Below are 27,788 nucleotides of genomic sequence, written 5' to 3'. Positions count from 1 at the left end.
GATTTCCAAGGAGCAGTTCTGCGAGCTGAATTTCAAGCGATAAGCTCGCAAGGCAGTTGAGAATTCGAAAGTCAGATTTGCAGGATCAGTTCAATCGGCTGAAGGCTCTGCCGCACGAGAAGATAAAGAAGCGGGACGAGTAGGGGAGGCAAAGGGACGAGGCGCTGCGCAAAAAGGAAGAAGGTCACGACATAGTTGGCGGATTCGAATAGGGTTAAATAGGAGGCATTGCAACAGAGGGAGGAGATTGCCCCAATTCTGGGTTTTCTTTATTTTTGAAAATTTGCATATCCCATCTAGGTTTTGTTCAAATTGATCAAAAGAAACCAACTTTAGTAAAAGTTTTGGTGTCTGAATTTTTGGGTTTCTCTAAAAAATGTTGACTGTAAATTTGGGAATAAAACAAAAACGAATAAAATAGAGACATCATGAGGAAAAAGAAAACAGAGAGGAATGCCTCATCTTATTAATCAATTTCCATGTAATTAATAAAATTATGATTATAAAATACTATAAACTTTAGGGGCTGAAAACATGAGAAAATAATGAACAAAAAGAAGCGAAAAAGAGAAAAGGTTGCGCCAAATCCATCCAAAGTTTATCCTCCTCTAACGCTTTTATCTTTACCCGCCGCCGTACCGCAGACCATAATATATACAATGTGCAAAATACGAACTCTATCCCTCCCCCCACCCACACCCGCACTCGCATCATTGTTGTCTCAACTCATCAGGCACCACAACCACATTGATGCTACTGGGCAGCCTATCTCCGGTGCTCCGGCAGTCCGAAGCACCATCGGATTCAAGTCTAACAACCACTGACTCATCGGCTATCACACCGGTGCTGCCACCAAGGCAGGACTTAAGCTGCTGGATGCTCGGAGCAAGAACCTTTTCTGCCCATTCCTCTAATCCAGTCCGGCCTAGCCATATTCCAGTCAAGATTTTTTCAACAGCATCCTCTTGCAATTCAAATAAAATCCCCTCACCCATTATCTTTGAGAATCTTTTTCTGATGGTGTTTGTGATGTTTTGCTGAATGGGGTTGAAATCTACTGGCTTGAACACAATGGCATCATCAACAGTATCCAGCAATTCACAGGGTACTGACGGGGTTGTGACTTTGAGTAAGGCTCTGTTATTGAGACGATTGTCATCTTCATGATCAACGGTCAGATCACTTGAATTAAGCGAGCCATCTGTCCTGTCATCCTCAGCATTGGCAGCTTCATTCAGATCGAATCCTAATGCTGAACCCGCATCAGTCCTAGGCTTTGTGGCCCTGTCTTCATCCGTTAACCAATTGGCTCGGCGTTTTGCAGCCCTTGCACAAACCGATAGCTTTAACTGCCAACTACTCTTCGCTATACTGGCAAGCTTTTCTTCAAGTGAATTGTTGTTTGTTAAGGGTCTGAGATTTTCTGGCAACCAATTTGCTGTAAGGATGAAAACAACATTTCCGAGACTGATTTCACGGCCATAAGAATCAGCAAGACGACCTCTCTCGATTGCCCGTTTTATGCTACCACAAACTATCATATCAGCTTCATTAATGTCCTCAAGCACTACTACTGAAAAAGGGTTTCTCTTAACTGTCTCTGCTATTCGATCCACCACTGTTTTACCGCGGAAACTCATATCTGATTGCAAATTACCACGTTGGGAGCTAAGACTTATCATCACTGGGTTGGACCCAGATACCAGTTCTGAAAGAGCTGATGCCATCTTCTTCTTGCCAACACTGTCTGGGCCCATAAACAGCAGCCAAATGTCTCCCCTTGATCCAGCACCATGTCTCTTTCCATTACCCAACTTGCATTTTGTCACAGTTTCAGCCACAGCAGTTGCTGCTTCTTGCTGCCACCACACCTCCATTAAACCTTTGTAGAGCTTTTTGAATGATTCAGTATCTATTTGACACAATTGTTTATCCTCCGTTTGCATTCCATGTAATTTGTTCTGCGGTTCAGAAGGCATGCAGCCCATAAAGTCTCTGATGCGCTCTTTATGCGCTTGCTCAGGGGTGGTTTCAGTGACTTCTGTTTGGCCAAGAACCAGCTCTGTCCTTACAGGGCTTTCTGGTTGGGAAATTGCCCGTTCAGATGGTTGGCTGGTCGGCGGATTTGTGTTCAATTGCAGAGTCCCAAGATTCTTATTCAGATGTGATTTGGGTTGGAATGGTTGGCGACCAAGCAAGTTTGGATTGTACAAGCCCGTCATTGAGAGGGTTGGAATAATTCTCTCTGAGCTGAAACTAGGCTGATGAAAATTAGGATGAGAACGCAAACATGTATCTGCCCATTCCTTCTGTAATTCTTGAGTCTTCTGCTTCAGGATCAAATTTTGATCTTTAGTCTGTAAGTGACAAAAATGAAAATATCCATTAATCATAAGATCTTAAAAGTCTATATGAGAGAAAGAAATGATAGCAGAACAAGACCTTTTAGATCAATTTGGGCTAAACTCACCTGCGTCTGATCTAATGCACTGGAATGAACATCACGGGCTTTCGCATGTTGCAACCACTGTGGTAGCAATGGTTGAGCTGCCTCCGTTTCAGAAGATGATGTCTCAGATTCCTTGGCAACCAGTTTTGCAAGTTCTTGCCCATAGCTATGTGTACATTGAGGGCAACATGGCGCTCTTCGAGCAGGATCCGAGTTCTCTGACATAAGTCTTGGTTGATCAATTGATGCCGGTGGAAAACCTTTCATTGGTGACAATGATCCAACTGAGGTACTAAGGATCCCGTTAGTCGCCCCCATCCTAAAAAGAGAATATATGTCAGCAAAAACATAGAAAACTCGACGAAGAGGGTATACAAGCCTAACATGCCCACATTACTATTCATTGAACTGCATTATATATCAGGTGGAAGAGCATCCAAAATGCTATCCAAGTCTGATTCAAACAAACTTCAAATTGAAATTCTTATCCAAATGGCAAGTCTCTGAGCAGACAAAAAAATTAAAACTACTCAAGATTCCAAAAGCTGCAATTCTTGATAGCATCCATCGAACATGAAAGACGTAATCAACCGAAACCTTTCTATTTAATCGTGCAGCGTGTGCAAAATTAAACCAGACAACACAAAAATGCAGAGACAAGTTGCATGGTTAGAGAGTTTAGTTTGTAATTCAAATAAGAACACCAAGCATACCTCGGAAACAATCCTGAAAGCGGCGTTCTGCCAGTAATTGGCACTACCTGTAGATCCCAATCAGTTTCCATTGAAGGGTGATAGACTTGGCACCTCAAATATGTCTCACAAGTAGCAGTCCCAGTTAACCAAAGCCGGCTGCCATTAGCACTACCGTCTCCAAACCTCGCCAACAGCTTCCCCATTTCCGCCACCGCTGCCCGCCCTGTCTCCGAAACCACCTGCTGCTGGGCAGGAGGCGAACCTAGACCCGGAGCTGCAACTCCAAAGCTCGCACTCTGCTCCACAAGCCATTTCAAGTCACCCAAATCAAGAATGACCCCTCCCCCATTCGAATTCGACATCCGAGTCTCAATCAAACTCCCTAATTCCTTCATTTTTGACACTATCTGATTCCTATCCAAAGAAACCTCCTTCTCCAAATGAAGGACCTCAACATTCTTCAGCGGCCCCTCGCCCAATTCCTTGCTCTGAATCCTCCTCAAGAGCTCTTTGGTCACCGCCTCAGGCTCCGAATCGCCAACCAAAACTGGGTTCCTCTTCTTCGTTCTCAACAAAATATCACCAACCCTCTTGACCTCCTCCCCTCTACGTTGTCCCGATTGTGCTGCAGCTCCCTGCGGCTGCTGCAGCCTCGGATTCAAATACAAATTCCGGCTCGCGGGTGGCACAGTGGGGCCAGCGGGGCGGAACTGCAATCCAATTGGGGAAGAATTGACGGCGGCGGAGGCAGCAGAAGAGTTGAGTGTTTGTTCAATGGTGGCTTTGACTGCAGGACTAGAGAAACTAGCCTCCCGCATGACCCGACTAACACTCGGGTCATCGAGAATTGAGATGATGAGCTGCTCGAGCTCAACTTTGACTGCTAAGAGAGGTTGCTGCTGCTGTTCGGGGCAGCCCCGGCGCTGGTGAGCCTGAGCTCGCTTCAAGGCAGCCATGAGAGCATTAGAGATGGGGGGCTCCATGCCGGGGCTCATGTTTTGGGCGGTGGGCAACCGCTCGAGCGCCACACTGAAGCAGAGCTCCAGAGCACGGCACTGCAGAGGGTGGGAGGAATTGGGGTGAGATTTGATACATGCTTGGCGGAGGAAGCCGGTGGGGGAGGACAAAAGCGTTGCCGCCACGTGTAGAGGCGTCGTCTGGCCGTGGTTCCGTCGACCCGCTTCGGCGATCGAGTGGTTCAAGACGCTTGCCGCCTCTGGGGTTAAAGTTTGCTGGATCGTACTTAGCCCCGCTCTCATTTCTTGGAATTCAAATAACCAAAAACACCAAAATCCAAGGGGCAAAGCAGCAACTGAAATCAAAGTGGTGGTTGTCTACAGGGAGAGTTCTGGTCAGGTGTGGATGCAGCCTTCAAATTCGACAAATTAGCTTTTTTACATACAAACCCAAAAACCAAAACCAAAAACATATCAAGGACAGAAACCAATAGCTCCCTCTCTCTCTCTCTCTCTCTCTCTCTCTCTCTATATTCTTATTCTTCTTTCCTTGTTTTTGGTTTTCCTCTCTCACCAAGTGTGTGTATATGCGTGCGTCACACAAAAAAGCTATGTGAGAATTCAACGCGAAAAGGAAACATGAGATCCCCTCCTTCACAAGAACCTCCTCTCTTCCTCTTCCTTTCCCACTCTCTCTCTTACTTTCTCTGTCGCTTCCCCCCCCCCCCTCCTCTCTCTCTCCTCTCTCTCTCTCCTCTCTCTCTCTCCTTCCTTTCTTTTTCTGTTTCTATCTCGATCTATTTGAATCAGTAAAATTTATAAAAAGCTAAAAAAGAATGGGAAAAAGAATGGAATAAAACAGAGACCAGTAAAAAGGAACCCAACTTTTTCAAATATTACAGGCATGCATGACAAACTAACCCAACTAGAGGAAGTTTAATTGTTTTCGGTCTCTGGAACTGTGGGTGGGAAAGAATTTGTGGAAAAATACAGAGTTGGGAACTTGGGAGTTCCAACAGTTTTCAAGGATTTCTGGAAAACGCTCTGTGATCACAGCATCCTATTCTCATTTTATTAAGTCATCTTCTGTCTATTGAGACATCTTTTAATGTGATCAGCACACGAAATGGTACATCACATATTATTATACAAATTATAGGATATGTGCGTTAAAAAAATTAATAACTTAAAAAATAAGATTTCTCACCACTTACATAAAAACATGTGATGTACCATCCGTATTTCCGTCACAATAAAAAACTTCTCCGGTCTATTTTTCAATTCTTTTATTTAGATTTATGTTTCTTGCTTCCTTTCTAGTTCACTTTCTTGTCATTCTAACCGTTTTTCTTTATGACTAGTTTTTTTTGTTTTTTTTTTTTTTTATTTATTTTTTTATTATTTTTTTATTCAAATAAATTATTTGTTGTAAGCCTATTTTGCTGAAGAATTGTAGAGACAGCAATTGCAACAGCGGTAAGAGAGAGGCGAGAATTTGGTGATTATGGGGTGCGTGGTTTCTTACCTCACTATGTCTTTATTTATAATAGTACGGAAGGGAGAATCTTTGTCTTTCAACTAAAAAACTATCTAAAAGATACGATATAATTTTACACAATCACACTCCTAGTTAATTTAGGATTGCAACACTCCCTCTTGATCGTGTAATGCTTAAACAAATGTTGTATTAGGTCTTTAGCGATGAAGTAAGAATAGTTAATGAAGTCGTCAACCCAATGAGCAAATCCGAGTCTTAAAACAAATGGAAGAAAGTCTAAGGAGTAGAACTCACAAAATCTCGCTATAGTAAAAATCAGGGTAGGATAAAAACCTATAGTGTGACAGCTCGTCCCAGATTTTTCGTATCGTAGGGGTGAAATGACAGTTTTGCCCCTAGTACGTTGTTTTGTTGCGTGGTTGTTTTTGAGTTTTGATTGGCTGATTTTGGACCACACACACACTCCCTCACCCCTTTCCCTGTCCCGTATCACTGTCCTTTTCCGTCTCTCTCTCCCATTCCTATCCCCATATGTACGGACACACCCAAAACCCTTGAAACCTTCACAGATCGAGGAAACAAATTACATATTCGTGCTCGTGAGGTCCTTAGGAGTTCAACCATACCCATTTCAGGTAAGGATACCTTCGTTTTCACGTCGAACTCGGGATCCCCGATTTTGGTGTTCATGCACACATTAATTCTTGTGTTTTTGGGAATTTCAAGCTTGTAGGAAGCTTGGTGAGGTCCTTAGGAGGCTCGTGGTGGTTCGTTTGAAGGTTTTGGACGTCGGGATCGTGAGTTACAAGTTTGGCCGGAGTTGGTGGTGTTTTCCTGGCGAGATTCCGTGGGTTTTAGTGCTTGAAAGTGGTATGGATTTGTTCCTCTTGTTGTAAGCTTCATTTTGGTACCAATTTTGTGAAATTTGGTTGAAAAACAAAGAAGATACAAGGTTTTAAAATTTTCCCGGTTTTCCAACGCAGGCGACGATGCCAGAGTTTGGCCGAAGAAGATGACAGAATATTTCGTCAGTTTGGACGAAATATTCCTAACGGCGTTAACTGACGCCGTCAATGTGCCAGGCACGTGCCTGCGTGTGGGCAGCGCATGCGGCGTCGAAAAATTTTTCTCAAAATATGGGGATGTTCCTGAGGTTGAGTAGATCACGTTGGTGTATTCATACACCCCATTTGAGCATTGTATGAGAAGTTATTTCGTGTGGTTGGTTATGTGCTTTAAAATTAACGTTTTTATAGTTGTTTCGCATATAGGTGAGACTTATCCCGAGGACGAGCGCGGTCACTCGAGGCAAGGGGGTTACGACCCTTCTACAAACCAGTGAGTGGGCTTTTGGTTTTCCGTATATACCTATATACTTATGTTTTTCCCAGAAAGTGAATTGAAACGTTCATACATTTATATGCCATGCATTATGTTTGCGGTTTGTTTATGCATTATTAGTTGCATATATATATATATATATATGTGTGTTGGTGCTGCAGACGCACAGGTAAGTGCCAGGTAAGTTATGGTTTATGTTTATGTTCAGTAGTGATTTAAGATGCATAGAGAGCTCATAACCTGCACACCCGGTGTTAGTGCTCCCGCCCAGAGTTGGGCACAGTCCTTCACGTGATGTTCACCTCCCGCACCACACGCTCATCTTGGATCCAAGTTAGGTGCACAGTCCTGTCGTACAGACCACTTTAGGTGGTTCCGACTCGTAGGTGACCCGCGATTATTCGCCCAGCCTTCACGTGATCGTAGCACTTGAGCGTACTTATTATACACCCAGTCCTGTCGTACAAACCACTTTAGGTGGTTCCGACTCGTGTGCAGGTATAGTTAGTGAGATGGAGATTTGAACTCTAGATTCAGCCGTACATGTCACGTTAGGTGACTCCGACTAAAAGATTACATGGCATTGATTTGACATTTCCTGAGCACTTGGATTCTATTTAGAGGCATTTGACATGGCATATTTCCGAGCTTGATTTATATATATGTATATTCTATTTTCTGGGAAGTATACAGGTTTTACGGCGAGGGGTTAGAACTTTGTTTTTGAAATGGTTTTTGAAAAGCTTTGTTTTTGCCCACTCACGCTTTCTGTTTTACACCTCTCCAGGTTCTAGTTTGGCTAGCTCTTTTGGTGGTTCCCCAGAGGATTTTCCCGGCATATCTAACAGATTATCACCAGTGTAGGACCACCTTTGGGTGTGTTTATGTAGTGTTGTTTCTCCTGGACTGCATTAGGTCTTCGTGCTCTGAACTTTGTTTTCACACTTACGCTTGCACATGTATGTTCTTACGTTGTGTATAGCTGGTTTTTATTTATTCGTACTTTTATTATTTTATTTTATTAGCTTCCGCACTGTGCACATGGTTACGTCACTTCCACGTGACGACCAGCATGCCCTGATCTTGGTCGGGGTGTGTCACATAGTCTAAGGATAAAAATAAGAACTTGTTGTTGATGTGAAAAGAAAATTTTCAACGCAATACTGTCTTTTTTTATGTATCACCTTTTTATTTGGTCGATACATACGGCGTTGTCTCCATAACTCATTTTAGAGGCGTCAAGGACGGAGGAAAGTCCGCTAGTGCTTCGAGTATGCTCCATAACAACTCTTAGCCAGAAGCATCCACACGTAGCTTCATGTACGTAGGGCGAGAATTTCTGCATGGTTCAAAGAAGTTGCAACTAAGGTTTACTTGGTTGACCTCCAATATATTGCGGTGTCTCCAACGGTAAAGTCATAACCAGTTTGAGAACGTGTCTTATGCAGGTTAGATAAATAACCTGCATCAACATAACCAAGAACACGAGAATCAACTCAAAGGCCAAGGGGGCAGCGACTCCACTTGAGAATGCACAGGGATAAAACAAGCCCAAATCCTTATTACCTTTGAGGTAATGAAAGATGTCTTTAATACCAGTACATTCTCAATGTGTGAGCGCGTTGCTATATCTTGCCAAAAGATTAACAGAGAAGGAAATGTTCCATCTAGTGCACTGAGCTAAGTACAATAAAATGCCAATTGCACTCAGGTTTAGACTTTAGGCTCCGAAACCTCTTCCTCTCGTCTCTAGGATGGAAAGGATCTCATTTTGTATCTAGCGTCTGAACGACCACTCGAAGGTTTCACTTTCTCATTGAAGTATCTCAACACCTAATGAATGTAGTTTAATTGATGAACCAAAATACCGTTCGAACAATGCTCAAGCTTCAAGCCTAGGAAAAATCAAGTTCTTCCAAGATCTTTCATCTTAAATTGTAACTTCAGGTGCGCGGTAGTTTTTTGAAGCTATTCGAGAGTCACAATGAAATTCATATCATCAACATAAGATGCAACTATGAAAAATTCAGAATGTGACTTCTTAATAAACATGCATGGGCATAATTCATTAGTCATGTATTCCTGACTAAACAAATACTCACTCAAATAGTTATACCACACTCGTCAAGATTATTTCAATCCATAGAGTGTAAGCCTCAATCTAATTGAGAGGGTGTTCCGTTGTTTAGGACTATTTGATCCAGTCAATGTAAATCATTCAAGAACATTCATATAGATTCCATGTTAAGATTCCTATAAAGATATGTAGTTACCAGGTCCATAAGCTACATATTCAGTCGTTTGGAAACTATCAAACTAATAAGGTAGCGGAACGTTATAATGTCCATTACAGGGGAATACATCTCCAAATAATCAATCCTAGGGCGTTGAGAGAAACCTTGCGCCATGAGGTGTGCCTTATATCAATCTATTTCATCATTCTCATTATGCTTCCTTATGAAAACACACTTGTAGCAAACGGGCTTCACATGTGGAGGTGTAGGAACTATAGGCCCAAACATTTTTTGTTTCGCAAGAATCAAATTCGACCTAGATTGCTTGTTTCCAGTTTGACCAATCTATTCTACGTCAACAAATAATCAACAAAATGTGGTTCAATGTCACTATTCAGCGTGATATTAGTAGTTACTAGTTACTGTGTATGCAAGTTGCAATAAATTTAAGGTGTAACCATTGCAATGTGGAGGTTAATACATGTGTAAAAACTGAAATGTTCAAAGTACCTTTGAATTGAACTTTTCTTAACGAAATGGGATGAAGTGAGACCAAAAGAGTTGAAAATGGCAATTTCAAGGGCAAATTGAGACAAAATCAATTTCCGAGGAGGGGGAATAGCATTTTCAGTGAGCGGTTAAATTAATAAGCCTATTTTTGTAGTATGTTGGTGCACTATCTAGTGTTATAAGTGATTTATATTTTGATTTAATAATAAAAAAAACAAATAGAGTAAGTGCATGTTGAAAGAAATAGAATTAATTTTCTATATTTATGATCAGATAGTATATATATTTTTCATGTTATAAAATGGATAGGCGACGAAATACAAATGCAAGTAATATGTGGAGTACACAGAAAACTAGTCATATAGACATTGCATACCACGCGGACATGGTAAAGTAGTCGGTGTTGGTACTCAGCCCTTGAACCAATTTTCTACTTTTCACATGCAAACTGCTCCAAAGCCGTGCAACGGCTTTAACCTTTTCATACTTTACTCTTTCTCTCTCAACCTTTATGCAATCACTCTTCTTTCTTATTTTATGCATCTACCACTTTTAACTACTTTTTGTTGTTAAGCTTAAAAAGAAAGAAAAAAATAATGAAAAAAACTTGAAAATTTTGAGTTTTAACCACAATAGCAAAATAAATAGTAAAGTGAATAGTATCAAGATTGACTTTTTAGTGTAAAAATATAGTTTTTTGTTAAAGTGAACAATACCAGGAGTTTTTTTTATTAAAGTTCCTTAAAATAAATAAATAAACTGTTCTTTGAATTTTCTGTTCTTCTTGGCTTTTGCCTCTGCCACAAATCAAGGAAAACAATTGTAAAAGGAAACGGTATCTACTATCTCCATCTCGAACACATAAGTAACTGCACTTCGAATTGAGTTCTTTGTTTGCGGGTGAGGTTTCTCTCAATTTCTCGTGTAGTCGTGTCCCATTTTTAAAGCATCTTCAAATAAGTTTTATCTAACTCACTCTAAATTTATTTGACAATTTTATGTTACTACAAAAATTTGTCATTCTAATTCACTCTTCAACAAAATGTTCAAGTTTTATCTCTCACTTTGAAATATTAATATCTTAACTTTATCTTATCCTATGAATCCCCAATTTTATCTTCAAACTCTTTACCCAATAACACTTTTGAATAATGGTGGGACCCAATTTGCTAACTTGAAGAAGCAGCAAATGACCTTGTAAATATACAAGATCAGCTTAGTTGCTAATTCTTCAATTTGCTAGTTGGATTGCTACCTCTATTGGAGATATACTTTTCCTACCTCGCATAACAAATCTAACGATGACTTGACATTATACTATATATTTTACCCTATTCTTGGTTATAATTTATTGGTTATTTTGGTTGAATTTTGATACTTTGTTTTATATTCCAATTGTACGACATGCACATCTTCTTTGAGTAAAACATGATCAAATGAATTTTTTTTCGAGTAATTCCAATTGGAGTGGGTTTGTGATTCTTTCAAGATGATTGTGTCAAAATTTCAAAATTTAATTCCAAGCCGTTTGACCGTGGCGAGAAAAGAAGGTCCATCTCGCAATTTTTCTAGATTGACACTTTTGGACGTTTGGGGCATTTTGAGGGTCAAGATGACATAATTTGAGGAAGTTTTCCCTTGAGTATTTGTTGGAGACGTCTTAAGCTTTAAAAAGATACCTTTTGGAACCAAATTGGAGTTGATTTGGTTGGTCAAAAGTCTAATTCTCTCTACAGTCTGAATTTGACTTTAAATAGGAAACCTGTTCATTTATATTTTATTGTTTTACTTAGATTTCTAGATTTATTAGAAAGCCTTGTTTAGCTAGGATAAGGAATAAAGCACTATAAATATAGCGTATCGTGTATTAGGGTTTTCAACGCACTATTTTGGAGGATTTGACTTAGAGAACTTTTATGATTCAACTTTGTTTTGCAAGGTGTTTTCTATCCATGCTTGTAATAATATTTTGCTTTTTAATTATAATTGTGTGTAACTAATTCCTTTTGTTAGGGTTAGGATACGAGCCTTAGCATGAATATGTAGTTTCTCATCAATTTTCTTATGAAATTATGCATGATTGCTCTGAATTATTAATCACCGTGTTTAAATTATCTATTGTCTTGATAATTGGCCACCATTAGGATGTTTAGACAAACAAAGGATTGGATTAAGCTTCTTGTGATTGATAATTGTAATTCACTTGAGGCAAATATCATGCTCTTAAGGTTGCATGCCTTTTCACAAAGCTTAATGAGTCTTGCATATTCATATTTGATCCGTATATCACAGACGGATTGCACATTAGATATACATTATTGCTTGAATATCATGAGGAGAATATGCATAAGGAAAACCTAACTTTCAAAGTTGCATGTGTATTTCATAAGTAATTATAAAACTACATTGTATTGTTAATATGACAGCCCGTTCCGAATTATTCGTACCGTAGGTGTGAAATAATGATTTTGCCCTTGGCGGGTATTTGTCATTTTGGGTGGTTGTTTTGTTGTTTTGGTTGGTTACACCTGGACCACACACCTACACCCGCATCATCTTCTCCCATGCTCTCTCTTTCTATCGCAGACTCTCTCTCTATCTCTTTCTTTCTCACTTGTATAGACGGGACTCAAAACCCTTGCAAATGTGACGGATCGAAGTGGAAAATGGTACCTTTGTGTTCGTGAAGACCATACGAGTTCAACCATACCAAATTTAGGTAAGGAATCCTTCGATTTCACGTCGAACCATGAGCCTCCGATTTTGTCACTGTTCATGCACACGTGGAATATTGATTTTCAGGGAATTTGAAACTTATAGGAAGCTTAGTGAGGTCCTTAAGAAGCTCGGGGTGGTTCGTTGGGTAAAATTGGACGTCGGGAAAGCTAGTTTTGAAGTTGGCTGGGTTTTCTCGAATTTCTTCGGCGAGATCTTATGATCATTGAGGTTTCAAATAGGTATAACGTTGTTCTACTCATCTTCAGCTTTCCATTGGTGCAAATTTCATTGAAATTGGTGAAGAAACGAGTGAAAAACGAAGGTTTTAAAGATTTTCCGGTTTCCGGTGACCGGCGGCTTGTTAGAGAAGAAGACGGAATATTCCTTCAGTTTGGAAGGAAAATGCTTACGCCATCAATCAGTTTTAACGGAATCCGTTAGGGTTTAACGAAATATTTTGATCCAGCAAGTTCCAGGGCCTAGTAGTTATGGTCAGATGGGTCGTGGTGGTGCTTACCATTATCAGGGTGACGTTGTTCCTTATGCTTCAGGACAGTATCCGTATTCCCAGGATCCTTATTCTCAAAGTAGGTATGCTCAGTACTCCGGAGGTTATATGCCGTATCCTCCCATTCCAGCGGGTGGATCTTAGTGGTACCAGGGAGGACAGCCTCAGCAGGGAGAGATTGCTACTAGTAGTGCGGGATCATTAAGGCAGTCTAGTCAGCCTAGTTAGGGGCGTAATGTGCAGGGTCGAGGTGGCCAGACTAGCAGAGGTCGTGGTGGACGACAGTAGACCTAGGGGCACATCCACAATATTTCTCTGCAGGATGCTCAAAATAATCCTGACTTGATCATGGGTACGTTAAATATCCTTGGTTATTTTGCTAGAGTATTGATTGATTGTGGTGCTACACATTCTGTTATTTCTCATACATTTGCTCAAGTGACGCAACCTCACCTTACACCTCTAGGGTATGATTTAGAGTTTGCTATGGCTAGAGGGGAGAGATGTTATGTTGATTGTGTGTATCCAGGATGTCCAGTGATGGTGGAGGATGTAGTTATGCCAAACCTTATCCCGTTAGATATTGTTGATTTTGATGTGATTTTGGGCACAGATTGGTTGCACCATAACCGTGCCAACATTGATTGCTACGGGAAAATAGTTACCTTCCATCGTCCTGGATTACCTGTGGTTACTTTTGTGGGTGAGTAGAGTGGGGTGAGACATCGCGTTATTTCTGCTGTGAGAGCAAAAAGGTTGTTATCAAAAGGTTGCCAGGGATACTTAGCTCATGTAGTGTTGAACGATGTTTCTTTTTGTAGCGTGGAGGATGTAAGGGTAGTCAGGCATTTTCTTGATGTTTTCCCTGATGATTTACCTAGATTGTCGCCAGACCAAGATGTGGAGTTCACTATTGCTTTGCTTCCAGGTACTAATCCTATATCCTTAACTCCTTATCAAATGGCTCATGCTGAGTTGAGGGAATTGAAAATCCAGTTGCAGGAATTAGTGGATAAAGGTTTTATTCAACCTAGTACTTCACCCTAGGGAGCTCCAGTGTTGTTTGTGACGAAGAAAGATGGGACTTTGAGGCTATGCATTGATTATCACCAATTGAATCAGGTAACAATTAAAAACCGTTATCCATTGCCGCCTATAGATGATTTGTTTGATCAACTTCGAGGTGCCTGCGTATTTTCTAAGATTGATTTGCGGTCTGGTTATTACCAGTTGAAGATCAGTAGTGAGGATGTCCCTAAAACAGCTTTCAGGACTCGTTATAGTCATTACGAGTTTCTGGTAATGCCATTTGGATTAACAAATGCACCAGTAGCTTTTATGGATTTAATGAACCGAGTATTCCAGCCATATTTGGATAGATCTGTTATTGTCTTTATTGATGATATCCTGGTATACTCTAAGTCTAAATATGAGCATGTTTGACATCTTACTTTGGTGTTGAAAAGGTTAAGGGAACACCAACTATATGCTAAGTTTAGCAAGTGCCAATTTTGGTTAGATCAAGTGGCATTTTTGGGACACATCATATTTGCTCAAGGTATTTTGGTGGATCCTCAAAAGGCAGCAGCAGTGGAGAATTGGGAGCAACCACGGACCGTCACTGAGGTGAGGAGTTTTCTTGGCTTAGCAGGATATTACCGACGGTTTGTAAAGGATTTTTCCGTGAGTGATTTACCACTGACGAGGTTAACGATGAATGATGTTAAATTTGAGTGGGATGATAACTGTGAGCAGAGTTTCTAGCAATTGAAGTATTGTCTCACTCATGCACCTGTTTTGGCACTCTCAAATGATAGTGGTAATTTAAAAGTCTACAGTGATGCTTCCTTAAATGGTTTGGGTTGTGTGTTGATGCAACATGGTAGGGTGATTGCTTATGCTTCACGACAATTAAAGCCTCATGAGATGAATTACCCTACGCATGATTTGGAGTTAGCGGCCATTATCTTTGCCCTGAAGATGTGGAGACATTATCTTTAAGGAGAAAAATGTAAGATTTTCACGGACCATAAGAGTCTTCAATATCTTTTCACTCAGAGGGATCTTAATCTTCGTCAGCGGAGATGGTTGAAACTGCTTAATGATTATGATTGCACGATTGATTATCACCTTAGTCGTGCGAATGTGGTAGCTGATGCACTTAGCAGAAAATCTCAGGGCGTATTAATGCGTTGTACACTAGTCATGTTCCTCTTCTGACAGATTTAAGATCAACTGGAGTGAGGTTAGAGGTAGAAGATCATGAGGTAGCCTTACTTGCTAATTTTCAAGTTAGGCCGATTTTAATTGATCGTGTACTTGAAGCCCAGATGGTTGATGAAGAGACCTAGGAAATAATTCAAGCAAGAAATTAGGGGAAAAAGAAAGACTTCAGAATTCGAGAATCAGATGGCATGCTTATGCAGGAGAGTAGAATATATGTGCTGAATAATTTGGAATTAAAGAAAGCAATTCTTGATGAAGCGCATATCTCAACTTATGCAATGCATCCAGGAGGTACTAAAATATATCATACCATTTGACCATTTTATTATTGGCCGGGTATGAAAAGAAAGATAGCTGAGTATGTGAGTAGGTGTGCCATTTGTCAATAGGTTAAAGCTGAAAGGAAGAAGCCATTTAGGTTGTTGCAGCCGCTTCCCGTTCTAGAGTGGAAATGGGAAAATATTTCTATGGATTTTGTGTACAAGCTTCCGCGCACACATAATGGTTTTGACGACATTTGGGTGATAGTTGATCGGCTTACTAAGTCAGCGCATTTTATTCCAGTGAGGGAAAAGTATTCTTTAAGCAGATTAGCTGAATTATTCATATCGAAGATTGTGAAGTACCACGGTGTTCCAGTGAGTATTGTCTCGGATCGTGACCCAAGATTTACTTCTAAATTTTGGGTGGCTTTTCAGGAAGCTTTGGGTACGAGATTACTCTACAGTACGGCATATCATCCTTAAACAAACGGACAATCAGAAAGGACCATCCAGACATTGGAGGGTATGTTGAGATCTTCAGTGTTGCAGTTTGGTGACACTTGGCACAAGCGGTTGGATTTAATGGAATTTGCCTACAACAACAGCTTTCATTCAAGTTTAGGTGTGTCACCTTTTGAGGCACTGTATGGTAAATCTTGTCGTTCACCCTTATGTTAGTCAGAGGTCGGAGAAAGAGTTTTGGTGGGCCCTGAGATTGTAGATGAGACTATTCAGGTTGTTCAGGTAATTAAGTCTAACCTGAAAGCGGCCCAGAATCGACAAAAGAGCTTAGCGGACAGGCATGCCACTGACATGGTGTATAAAGTTGGTGATTAGGTGTATCTGAAGCTTTCACCGTGGAAAGGTGCAGTACAGTTCGGAAAGAAAGGCAAGCTAAGTCCTAGGTATATCAGACCATATCTGATCACTGAGCGAGTTGGTGAGGTTGCTTACAAGCTTGGGTTGCCTTCTGAGCTGGCTAAAGTGCACAATGTTTTTCATGTGTCCATGCTTCGTCATTACGTTGCGGATCGGTCACATGTGATAACTCCTCAACCATTGGAAGTAAATCCGGATTTGGCATATGACGAGGAACCAGTAATGATTCTGGATTGGAAGGAAAAGGTTTTAAGGAACAAGACTGTGAGTTTAGTGAAAGTTTTGTGGAGGAATCGCTCAGTGGAGGAGGCTACTTGGGAGACGGAAGATCGGATGAGAGATTTGTATCCTCGACTATTCTATGATTACTAGTGGTTTGATTGAGTTGTTGTTATGAATTTCAAGACGAAATTTTCTTAAAGGGGTAGGTTGTGACAGCCCGTTTCAAATTATTCGTACTGTAGGTGTGAAATGACGATTTTGCCCTTAGTGGGTATTTGTCATTTTGGGTGGTTGTTTTGTTGTTTTGGTTGGTTACACCTGGACCACACATCTATACCCACATCATCTTCTCCCGTGCTCTCTCTCTATCGCAGACTCTATCTCTTTATCTCTCTCATTCTCACTTGTACGAACGGGACTTAAAACCTTTGCAAACGGGACATATTGAAGTGGAAAATGGTACCTTTGTGTTCGTGAGGACCATACGAGTTCAACCATACCAAATTCAGGTAAGGAATCCTTCGATTTCACGTCGAACCATGAGCCTCCGATTTTTTCACTATTCATGCACACATGGAATATTGATTTTCAGGGAATTTGAAGCTTATAGAAAGCTTAGTGAGGTCCTTAGGAAGCTCGGGGTGGTTCGTTGGGTAAAATTAGACGTTGGGAAAGCTAATTTTGAAGTTGGCCGGGTTTTCTCGAATTTCTCCGGCGAGATCCTGTGATCTTTGAGGTTTCAAACAAGTATAACATTGTTCTACTCATTTCTAGCTTTCCATTGGTGCAAATTTCATAGAGATTGGTGAAGAAACGAGTGAGAAATGAAGGTTTTAAAGATTTTCCAGTTTCCGGCAACCGGCAGCTTGCCGGAGAAGAAGACGGAATATTCCGTCAGTTTGGACGGAAAATGTTGATACTGTGAGTCAGTTTTAATGGAATCCGTTAGGGTTTAATGGAATATTCCTGACGGCGTTAACTGATGCCGTCAGTGTGACTGTCACGTAGCCGTGTGTGGGGTCTTGGAAAATTATTTTAAAAATACGGGGATGTTCTTGAGGTTGAGTAGATCAAGTTGGTATATCCAAACACCCCATTTGAGCATTGTATGAGAAGTTATTACCTAGTTTTGGTTATGTGCTTTAATTGATGTTTTTATAGTTGTTTCGCATATAGGTGAGACCTATTTTGAGGACGAGCATAGTCACTCAAGGCTCGGGGGTTACGACCCTTCCACATACCAGTGAGTGGGTTTTTGTTTTTCCGTATATACCTATGTACTTGTGGTTTTTCCCAGAAAATAAAATTGAATGTTTATATGTTTTAAAGGCCATGCATAGTCTTTGCCTTCTTTTTTTTTATGCATTATTAGTTGCATATACTTATGATTGGTGATGCGGACGCACAGGTAAGTGCCAGGTAAGTTTATAGATTATGGTTGTGAATTAGTGGTTATGTGAGATGCATTGAGAGCTCATAAACCTGCACCCCGGTGTTAGTGCTCTTGCCCAGATTATAGTTCTTCACGTGATGTTCACCTCCCGCACCACACACTCATCTTGGATCCAAGTTAGGTGCACAGTCTTGTCGTACATATCACTTTAGGTGGTTTCGACTCGTAGGTGACCCACAATTATTCGCACAGTCTTCAAGTGATCGTAACACTTGAGCGTATTTATTTACACCCAGTCCTGTCATACAAACCACTTTATGTGGTTTCAACTCATGTGCAGGTATAGTTGTTGAGATGTGGATTTAAGCTCTAGATTCAGCCGTACAGGTCACGTTAGGTGACTCCGGGTAACATATTTTCTACATTGATTAACATTACCTTGATTACTTACATCATGTGCTAAGTTAGTTGACATGGCTTACATACATACATATTTGTGAATGTTGCTACTCTGAGCATGGTTATGATATAATTATATATCCTATTTTTCTGGGAAATTATACAAGTTTTACGGAGAGGGGTTAGAACTTTTGAGAATGAAATGATTTTGAAAAGCTTTGTTTTTGCCCACTCACACTTTTTATTTTATGCCCCTCCAGGTTCTAGTTAGAAGTGCTTTGGTGGCTCACGAGGACTTGACGGTGGTTTTGACAGAATATCGCAAATGTAGGATCACCTTTGGGTGTTGTGTAATTAGTATTTGTTCTTCTAGACTGCACTTAGGCTTTCTGTGCTCTGATTATGTTTAGCACACTTAGTCTCACGCTAGTATGTTACTTTAACTAGTTTATTTAGTAGTTGGGTTTTTATTTATTCGTACTTTTATTATTATCTTTTGCTTCCGCACTATGCACATGGCTACGTCACCCTCACATGACGGCCAGCACGTCTTGATTTCGGTTGGGGTGTGTCAGTTAATGACTATATATGGCTAAACCCTAGGACTTTTTACCTTTGATTTTTCCCAAAACTTTTTTTAATTTATTCTTTGCTGCCTACTTTTACAAAAGCCCAACTTCATTTATTTTAATTTTCTTGTTTTATCTTTTAAATTTCACAATTTCAAAACCTCAAAACTTGTTTTAAATGATTAACTACAAACTAGTTTAAATAAAAATTATTGATATCAATCTCCATGGAGAATGATCTTGTGGAAAACGACCTTGCATGAGCATTCTTACTACAGTTATCTTGTACTTTTGCAAGTATTTTTAAGTATTTTTATCCATACTTTTATAGACGATAAAATTCTTATCGTCTAACTTTGCTACAATTGTTATCTCCCTTGGAGATGTTCTCAGGTAATGTCATTGGTCAAGTTGACCCTATATTTTGAGTTGAGTCACGTCGGTTCGAAGATTCTCTGAATTTGATTTACCTAAGATAAAGTGTTTATCGTAAGTTGACCCTATATTTTGTAGTTGAGTCACATTGTATGCCCGGTAATTGAATAATCTGTGTATATAATTAATTAGTTAAGTAGTTGTGTGTGTGTGTATAATATGAAATGTCTATATATGCATGTGCGTGTAGATAGAGACTTCAAAAGAGCATCATGCATGGATTGCGAGATCTTATCAGTATGATAATATGTTTTATCAGAATATTTAGGTAATTAGATACTCATTTTTTGATTTAGAGGGCATATTGAACACAAACTACAACCATCACATGATCGACACAGCAAATCTCGCACCTTCACGTGCAATCTAATTACAAGTTCAGGAGACATAAGAAATTGAAGCCTCACGAAACTGCGCACTAAGCTTCATGTCTGTTGCACTCCCTCAATCAGTCCCTCTATAGGAGGGATCTCCCATTTGTGAAAAAAATAGGGGTTAGTTATGGGATCTACTATGGGGATTAGTTATGAGATTTACTTTGCATCGAACTTCAACGATCCAGACGGTTTATACTGTAAATCTCGACTCATATGTCATCATTGCAAAAATTGAATTCAATCCGAAACAATTTGCTCATTCAATTGTCACATTGAAATCTCAATGTTGCTTAAATTATAGTATTCATCAATTTCTTTGAGATCAGTTAAATGCCTCAAGTATTTCTAATTTGACTAATATTTTGTAAAGATAATATATGAACTGCAACTTGAAAAATAAACAATTTGAATCGTTGAAATTCGATATCATTTGGACCAAATAAATTGAATATTGAGTTACCTCAAAGTTGAGACGTCAAGGGATCAATATTAATTACTAATTTTTACCAAAAAAAATATTAATTAATAATTATTCATTGTGGAAGTCAATACATTAACTTTAATTAAATTAATACAAAATCATATAATTGTTATGATTGGTCCCATAGAAAAAAGAAAAGATAAACCAAACATGGGTTGGGTTGATGCATGCTTTTGCTACAAATGCAAATTACAATGATGGTGATTTGGCAAAGTTTTCAAACTAGTGTGCCTCAAGCTAAACCACGATAATCAAGTTAATTGCTTTATCCTAATTAACTCCCTAACCTAACTACCTAATTACATATACGACAATTATTTATTTTTTGAGATGAAAAGTTCAATCCTTCATGCTTGCACACTTGGATTATAACTTTTTTTTTTTTTTATGACTGATTAATGTGTCTTAATCGTTATCATTTAAATATGAGGAGTGAAAAGAAAAGGAGAGAGAATCCTACTCCTTAGAAGATGCGGCGTTGGGGATGTACAAAAAATGCAGTGGCACCGGGCCTCGAATTTGGGAGGCCCTAAATTTTTCGTTAAAGTGCAGTGGCACAGGGCCCTGAATTTCGGATGCCCTAAAATTTTCATTCTCTTATATGTTACATATGAGTATAAATTTTCTAATAAAAATGTTTTTGACTAAAAAAAAACTCTTCATCATATCTATATTACAATTGATTAAGTAGAGTCTATATTTTAATCTTCCACTTTTCTTTAGCAATAAAAAAAACTTGTGGATTACTTTCTTCCACTTTTCTCTTGCAATAAAAAAAAACTAACTTGTGTATTACTTTATTTCCCAAATACAAGCGTATTTATGTTTCTCTTTCGATCGTGCTCCATTTTTACATGGGTGAACCCTAAATGATAATTTTATAGCAATTGAAGATTATTTAATTAGTAAGAGTGAGATATTATTTACAATTAAGTTTGAATATTAATTTTTGAATTTTGTATGAATATATTGTTCAATTTCTTAAATAAAGAGTATTTTTATTAAATTTGCACAGGCCGCCAAAGCGTCAGAAACACTTGCTTTTTGGATTAGGTCCTTCAATTGCCATGTGCCGCATCAATTCAATGGAGATAAGCATGAAATCTGTAGGGCCATTTGATAGAACAATGTTCATTTCAAATTCAAAGCAATTGATATTTAATTGGTACAATCTTATTCCTACCAACATCTTATAATTCACAAGTCTCACAACCGCCCAATAAAATCTGACATTTAATTTGGTGAAGTTAGTTCAGTTTGAGAACAATTTATGTAGAACGGAGTTTATTGGCACATGACATTTCAAGTGAATAATGCATTGTTAATAAACTTTTCTGTATAGCCACTTAGTACTATGATCTAGTGATATTTCTCTTTACTTGTAAGTAAGAGGTCTAAGGTTTGATTCTCACCAAAGACAAATTTGAACCACATTATTGTTAGCTCATTGTAAGGTTAAGCCCGTCCCTTCCTCTTAGTGTAGATAATATCGTTTGTTCAAAGACAAAAAAAAATCCTTTTGCATATGACAATACATTTTAATAAACCAAATGTTACATTGATCGCTAACTAGTTCATATAAATTACTCTCGTTTCTTTCGGTTTAATTAAATGAGAGAGGCTTGACTTGTTTAGATTGAGGTGGAGCTTCTCCTTAAAATATGTTATGGTCAATTCACCAAATTTTGTACTTATGAACGAAACCATTCATATTATAAATTCTAACATCACATAATCAATTAATTGTAGCATATAGATAGACGGTTCTTAATTCTTTTTAGCAGATCCGTCCATTTATGTTTATACAATTCAATGACTAAATGATCTCATATTTTATTTATTTTTTGTACACATGATCTATACAAAGTTCTTTATAAGATAAACAATTCAGATCATAAACATAAATTTCTTAAAACCAAATAGTGAATTAAAGAGGAACTCATTCTAATTGATTGAGAGCCAAGTTAATTTCGAATTAAATGGATCGCTAGCTCTTTGGGGACAGATGCTGTCCAAATCTGAAGTTATATTCCTGTATCAGCTTTGCCCTTTCATTCAACAACTAAATGAACATCATCTACCAACATCTTGTTAAAATGGAAGGCTGTATAAACGGGACCGAATGCAATTAATACCCCCTACAACATCTTTTGGTAAGAGAACTAGTCAAGGCACTCACAACCACACAATTTGGACTCTTCTTGTATTTTTGCTTAAGAGAATTTCCTCTCACCTTTCTTAAAATTTGTCAAACTTTTTACCTACAAATACTTATGGACTCAAAGTAATAGCTTGAAAATGAACGTAGTAATAACTTGTTTATAGGGTATTTTAAATTTTTAGGATAAGCTAAGTCATGAATGAGCACAATACTTCGTTATATAAGTATGTGAGGTACGTTGTCGACAACAATTTTTTAGTACGTAATTCCATGCTTGGTTGTTCAAGTAGAATTCGAATCTTCGCCAGATCCTCTTTGTGAGAATTTTAGGAATTCGTGAATCGTGTCCATTCATCGTACATCGTGCGGTCAGAAATCATTTTAAATATTTTTATTTAAAATTAAAAACAAACAATACATGACAAAAACTGATCGCATGATGTACGATGAATGGACACGATGGATTCTCTAGATCCTCACCAAAAAGAATCTGAAGTGAGTCTCACTTTATAAAATGACAATCATATCCCTATTTTTCCTATTTTACTTTTTTTTGAGAAAATGACAATCATATACTTATTTTTTCAATTTTACCTTCACTTTTAATATACAATATTTACATAAGAATGACAAAATAGTAATTATGTAATATTAAAAAAAGGGAATTGCTATTAGCACTCCAAAAATCTCATTCTGCATTCCAAATTTTCTATATTGGAAAAGAAAAATACACTTATGAGGAGTGTAGAATAAGATTTTTAGAATGATAATAACATTTCCAAAAAAAATATACATGTATTAAGAGAAATTATTTACACACATAAAATGTGTTCTCTTTGCTAACGAGTAATGATGATTATTATGTGCATTAAACAAATACAAGTGAAAATGGGGAACATTTGGCTGAATACAACTTTTTGGGGATTCCTAACTTTATACTTTATTACTTTATGTGAAAGGAGAAAAGTGTGTCTTGCAGAAACAAAAGTCATGATCATATTCCCTTTTTGTAACGCACGCCCTCTCCCTTGCCTTTTACGCGTTTTTTTCGAAACCTCAACCACTACCAACCTTTTTGCCTTTTTACTTTTTACAAACTCACTCACTCCTTGTCTGTTTTCCAAGTCTTTATTATTATTATTATTTTATTTAGTACAACTGCTACCCACCAAAGTTAAAACGAAATTGTCTGTTAGAAACTGAAGTTGAAGACTTCTATTAAAGTTCACCACAATATTAGATAGGCCTAATCGGATAAATAGTTTTCGTGGTCATAAAGTATTCGGAAGATAACCTCTATGGTAAAAAAATTCGGATTTAAACACATGTAGTCTAAGTCTGTTAGGATTATACCCAAAATTAAAAGTTTCATTATTCCTCTGTTAGTAGCATGCGTGTGAGTCTCATATGTGAGGATAAGATGGTCATTTCATAGTTAGTAGCATGCCAGCTAAAACCCTCATGACGTTCCCAATTCTAAAGCACGAACAAAATTCCCAAATCTTGCTGCTACTGGGACTTCAAGTTCTGGGATTTCAACCAATCCCACTTCCATTTCTGTAGATGCAAAATTCTTCCTCCTTGATCTTGGACAAAATTGCACCTACAAAACAAATAACACCTTAGGTCAAGGCCAATAGCCTCATGCGCCCACGATGAATGGGGGGGGGGGGGCTTGGCCAAAGAACCTCCGATGCCAAAGTTAGAATTTAGAGAGAAAAGTGTTTGAGAGTTTTGGAGAATTTTAGCAAGAGTGAAGACCTAGGTTTTTAGAGAAAAGTGGGTCATATTTATAGGGCATGGCCGGTCCTTTTTGGAGAAAGAGTGGCCGGCTCTTATGTGTTTTTTGGGTGTTATTTGGTGATTTAATTAGGCAATTAATAAATTGATTAGGAATAAATATATTAATTGGCTAATTAAAAGGAATGCTTTTTGGGATGTTATGGAATGAAAGCTTAATTGATTAGCTAAAAGAGGGAAAAAGAGGTAAAAGTATATGGAATGAAATAGGTTTTGGGAATTACCTTTGTAAAAGGGATTTGAGGAGATGGATTTGAATTGTTACCTATTTTGGGCACTTTCGACTTTGTTGAGAGATGATTGCCCGCTACTCGCGTGTAGGAATCCCGTTTTGCCTCAAGGGTATTTTTGTCCTCTTTTGTCCAAAAATCCACGTGTCGCCTAGTGAATATTTTTGGCTCCACAAATGCCCCCACACTTGTTGGGCTACTCATAGGAAAAGGCAGCAAGTGTAGAGATCTTCTTGCTTTAGGAAACGTAGGATTGTTTCTTATTTTGATGTTGATTCTCTCTTTAATAGGAAATTAGATCCTTCTAGGAAAGGGAAATAAATTTCTCTCAAAACATATTTAAGTGCACCTTAAGTGGGTTATTGAACCAACTTTGGAGAGCGATTTATTCTACCCTACAAGAGAGAGAGCTTAGAGGATATTTGTTCCCCCTTCTCTAGCAATCTTCTACATCTTGCCCGTGCAAAGGATTGTCTTTCGTTGCTTTCTTGGTCTTCTCCGCGCGGCACCGAGGTAGAAAAAATTAATTTTCCTTGTCTTCTCCTTGGATAGTGTTGTCGCGGGGCAACCATCGGGGTGGTACGGCATGTCGGCTGGCTGAGGCCAGGAGTCGGCTTGGCATGGGCTAAGAAGGTATTGTGGTAGGAACCACTGCTTGGGCTGCTTGGCTTGGCTAGAGCCAAGGGTAGCTTGCGCTGCTGGGGCCAAGGATTGAGGGGCTGGGGTGCAATGCTAGGCGAGTCACATGGCTCATGTCTTCTGGTTTCTTGGACCTGACGGGGGCCAGGCCTGCGATTGAGAGAGATGAGGAGGTCGAGGGCCTCATGGGCTGCTGGAATACTGGGCATGCATGCCTCCTGCCTGCTGGTCTGAGAGAAAAAATGATGCTTAGTTCTCTTCGCCAGGAGAAATGTAGGTTGCTCTCTCGAGAGAAGGTAAAGAAGATCAAGGCGGAATAGATCTTCCCCGTCTGCTCAAGAGATGTTGGTTAAGAAAAAACTGAAGACTTCCTCCGCTGCTCGTGAGGGTCCACTTGCTGTCGAGAGGCCTGTGATTGACATGACTTCTTCCAATAGGAAGAAAAATAAGGCTGCTAAATCTGAGCCTGTGGCGCCTGCTGTGTCGAGAATGGCTAATTCGATTATTGATAATATTGCTCAGTGTAGAGGTCTTGTTATGACACCAGTGCCGAAGTCTGTGCCAAGACGTTTGTTGGGAGCTAAGTCCGGTTCTCATTCGGAAAAGCTTGCTATTATGAAGAGCGATAAGGTGGACTCTACTGCTAAAATGGCATTAAGGCCCACTCCCTCTGCTGCTGAGACTGATTTGCTTGCTGGGAATGAGGAGACTGCTCGTGTGGGTAGCTGTGAGAAATCCACTAAGCCTGCTTCTAGGGAGGCTGCTGAGATCTGTGTGCTCTTAAAACCAGATCTGCTTGAAGACATGGACACTTGTGTCAAGTTTGTTGATGGTGTTAGAAAGGTTTGTTTGCCCAAGTTCCTTTGTGAAGCATACGACCCAATATAGAAGGACTGCTCTGCTTGCTATGATGCATATATAGCAAGGCTGCCAAGAAGGTGGTGAAGATTATGGCAGCTGAAGCTTATTCCTTGTCCGAGGAGATCAAGAGGTTGGACTCTGAGCTCGTTGCTTTGAAAGGGTCTAATATTTCTGCCCTGACTTCTCTGCAGCTTGAGACCGCTCGCCAAGAGATTGTTGTCTTGAAGACTAGGCTTAACGCTATCCAAGTTAAGTATGAAAGTACAGAAAAAGGAGATTGGATGTTACATACCTCAGATTCAAGATCTTGAGTTTGTAGTTTCTGAGCTTCATTTCGCTGCTTATGCAAAGGATGAAAAGTTGATTGCTGCTTATAATCAAGTGATCCACTTCAAGAGAATCGTCGATAGGCTTGAACCCCAAGTGTTGGAACTTCAAGGTGTACTGAAGATCAACGAAAGTTTAAAGAAGGAAGTAGATGAGCTGCAACGCGCCCGTATTGGTCTGCTCGAGAAGAATGAGCAACTGAAGGGTGAGAAGGATGGGCTCAAGGTTTCAAGACCTTCTCTATTTCTCCAGAAGACTTGCTTGCTTTTACTTTTGAGGCTTCCATTGGTGAAGTAGTTGAAGAAGTTGGTGCCCAGGCTAGGACAGCCGGGGGTGAAGCGCTGGATGATGCCGCTGTTAAGAGCGTCGCTGCTGCTAAAGGTGTGGTGACTGAGTAGTTATGGGATGTCCAAGCTGCTAGAGTGTAGTCTTCTAGGTAGCCTTTAGGATTTTCTTTGTTTTTCCTTGTAGCTCTTGTTTTTCTTGAACTCCTTTGGCCTTTTCAAGTTATTTATAAACATCTTTCCTTCGCTTTCTTCATCTTCGCTTCTTTTGTTCATGCCCTAACCTTTAGACTTTATAAACCAGTGGCAGGCATGCTACTTTTCTATAAGTAGACGGGCCCACGTCGTCTATGCAACCGTAGGTGTTGGTATAGAACTTTGCAAAGTTGTTAGCCATAGGGTTGGCAGCCAGATGCCTTACTTACAGAAGCAAACAAATCCGCGTAACCACTAGGCTGTTAACCTTGGCTTTCTCCAATTCCGTAGGTTTTGTAGCAAGTATCACAACACTTTAGGACTTGGTGTAAGTTATTCTGCGCTTAGCAGAGGTGAAGCTTATCGACTACGTAGCATGTCGGTATTGGATAAAGCTTCGTATATGCATGTTAGCTTGTTTAACCTTTTACAAGAATGTGCGATTGTATAAGTCTAGCATGGCTTTACTGCTCGAAGGGCAAGCCGTAGGCAGTTTTCTGGAAACCGTAGGTTACCTTAGTGCACTCGGTAGCAGCTTTAGGGTTCCAGGGCAGTCGTCCATCGGATGTACTGCATAATGTGCCCCCTACTTCTTTAGGGCCCGGTTCCCCACGGATTAGGCCAAGAGACCAGTTAGCTAAGCCTTGAAAAAGACCATTGTGGCTACTTTTAGGAATCCCGGCGCAATCCATCGTACATCTAGTTATACTAGGGTAGCTAGGCTCGTCCACGTCTGGATATTCGCAGTGTAGAGTTTATCCTCCCGTCTTGGAGAGCTGACCCATGTGGGTGTCAAAAAATTGGTTTACCCTCTCGCACTGGAGAGCATGCTTGGTCCATCGGGGGTTGCAATTCCTGCTATGAGTCCCTAAAAAGGGCGCGGTCTTCTTTTAAAGTGCAAGAGCGACCAGCTGTTGTAAGCATATAGCCAAACCAAGTTGTGATTACTTCTAAATTCCTCATTGAAAAATGAGTGAAACGAACGAGAACTTAGTTATAAGGTTGGAACTGCATAACAACTGGATAATCCTCGGCTCTTGAGGTGGTCCCCATCGAGCTGCTTGAGTCTTTGGGCTTTGATGTAGTAGGAGGTCACACATGGTACTTCCTCAGATTGTAGGCACTCTACTGCTTTTCA

General features: G+C 39.6%; 1 protein-coding gene across 1 annotated transcript; it reads right to left on the bottom strand.

Annotated features, from left to right (window-relative positions):
- Positions 1-433: 433 nt before the first annotated feature.
- LOC137730993 (protein SUPPRESSOR OF MAX2 1-like) lies at positions 434-4,814 on the bottom strand. The gene is made up of 3 exons (XM_068470026.1): positions 3,163-4,814; positions 2,471-2,768; positions 434-2,357 (listed from the first exon to the last, which is right to left on the bottom strand). The coding sequence occupies exons 1-3, from the start codon at positions 4,401-4,403 to the stop codon at positions 711-713; spliced, it is 3,186 nt and encodes a 1,061-aa protein (XP_068326127.1). The 5' UTR covers positions 4,404-4,814; the 3' UTR covers positions 434-710.
- Between the last annotated feature and the right edge of the window lie 22,974 nt (positions 4,815-27,788).

Source organism: Pyrus communis, chromosome 4 (genome assembly GCF_963583255.1).
Source record: "Pyrus communis chromosome 4, drPyrComm1.1, whole genome shotgun sequence".
NCBI lineage: Eukaryota > Viridiplantae > Streptophyta > Magnoliopsida > Rosales > Rosaceae > Pyrus > Pyrus communis.
This window is presented reverse-complemented; position numbering and strand designations above follow the sequence as displayed.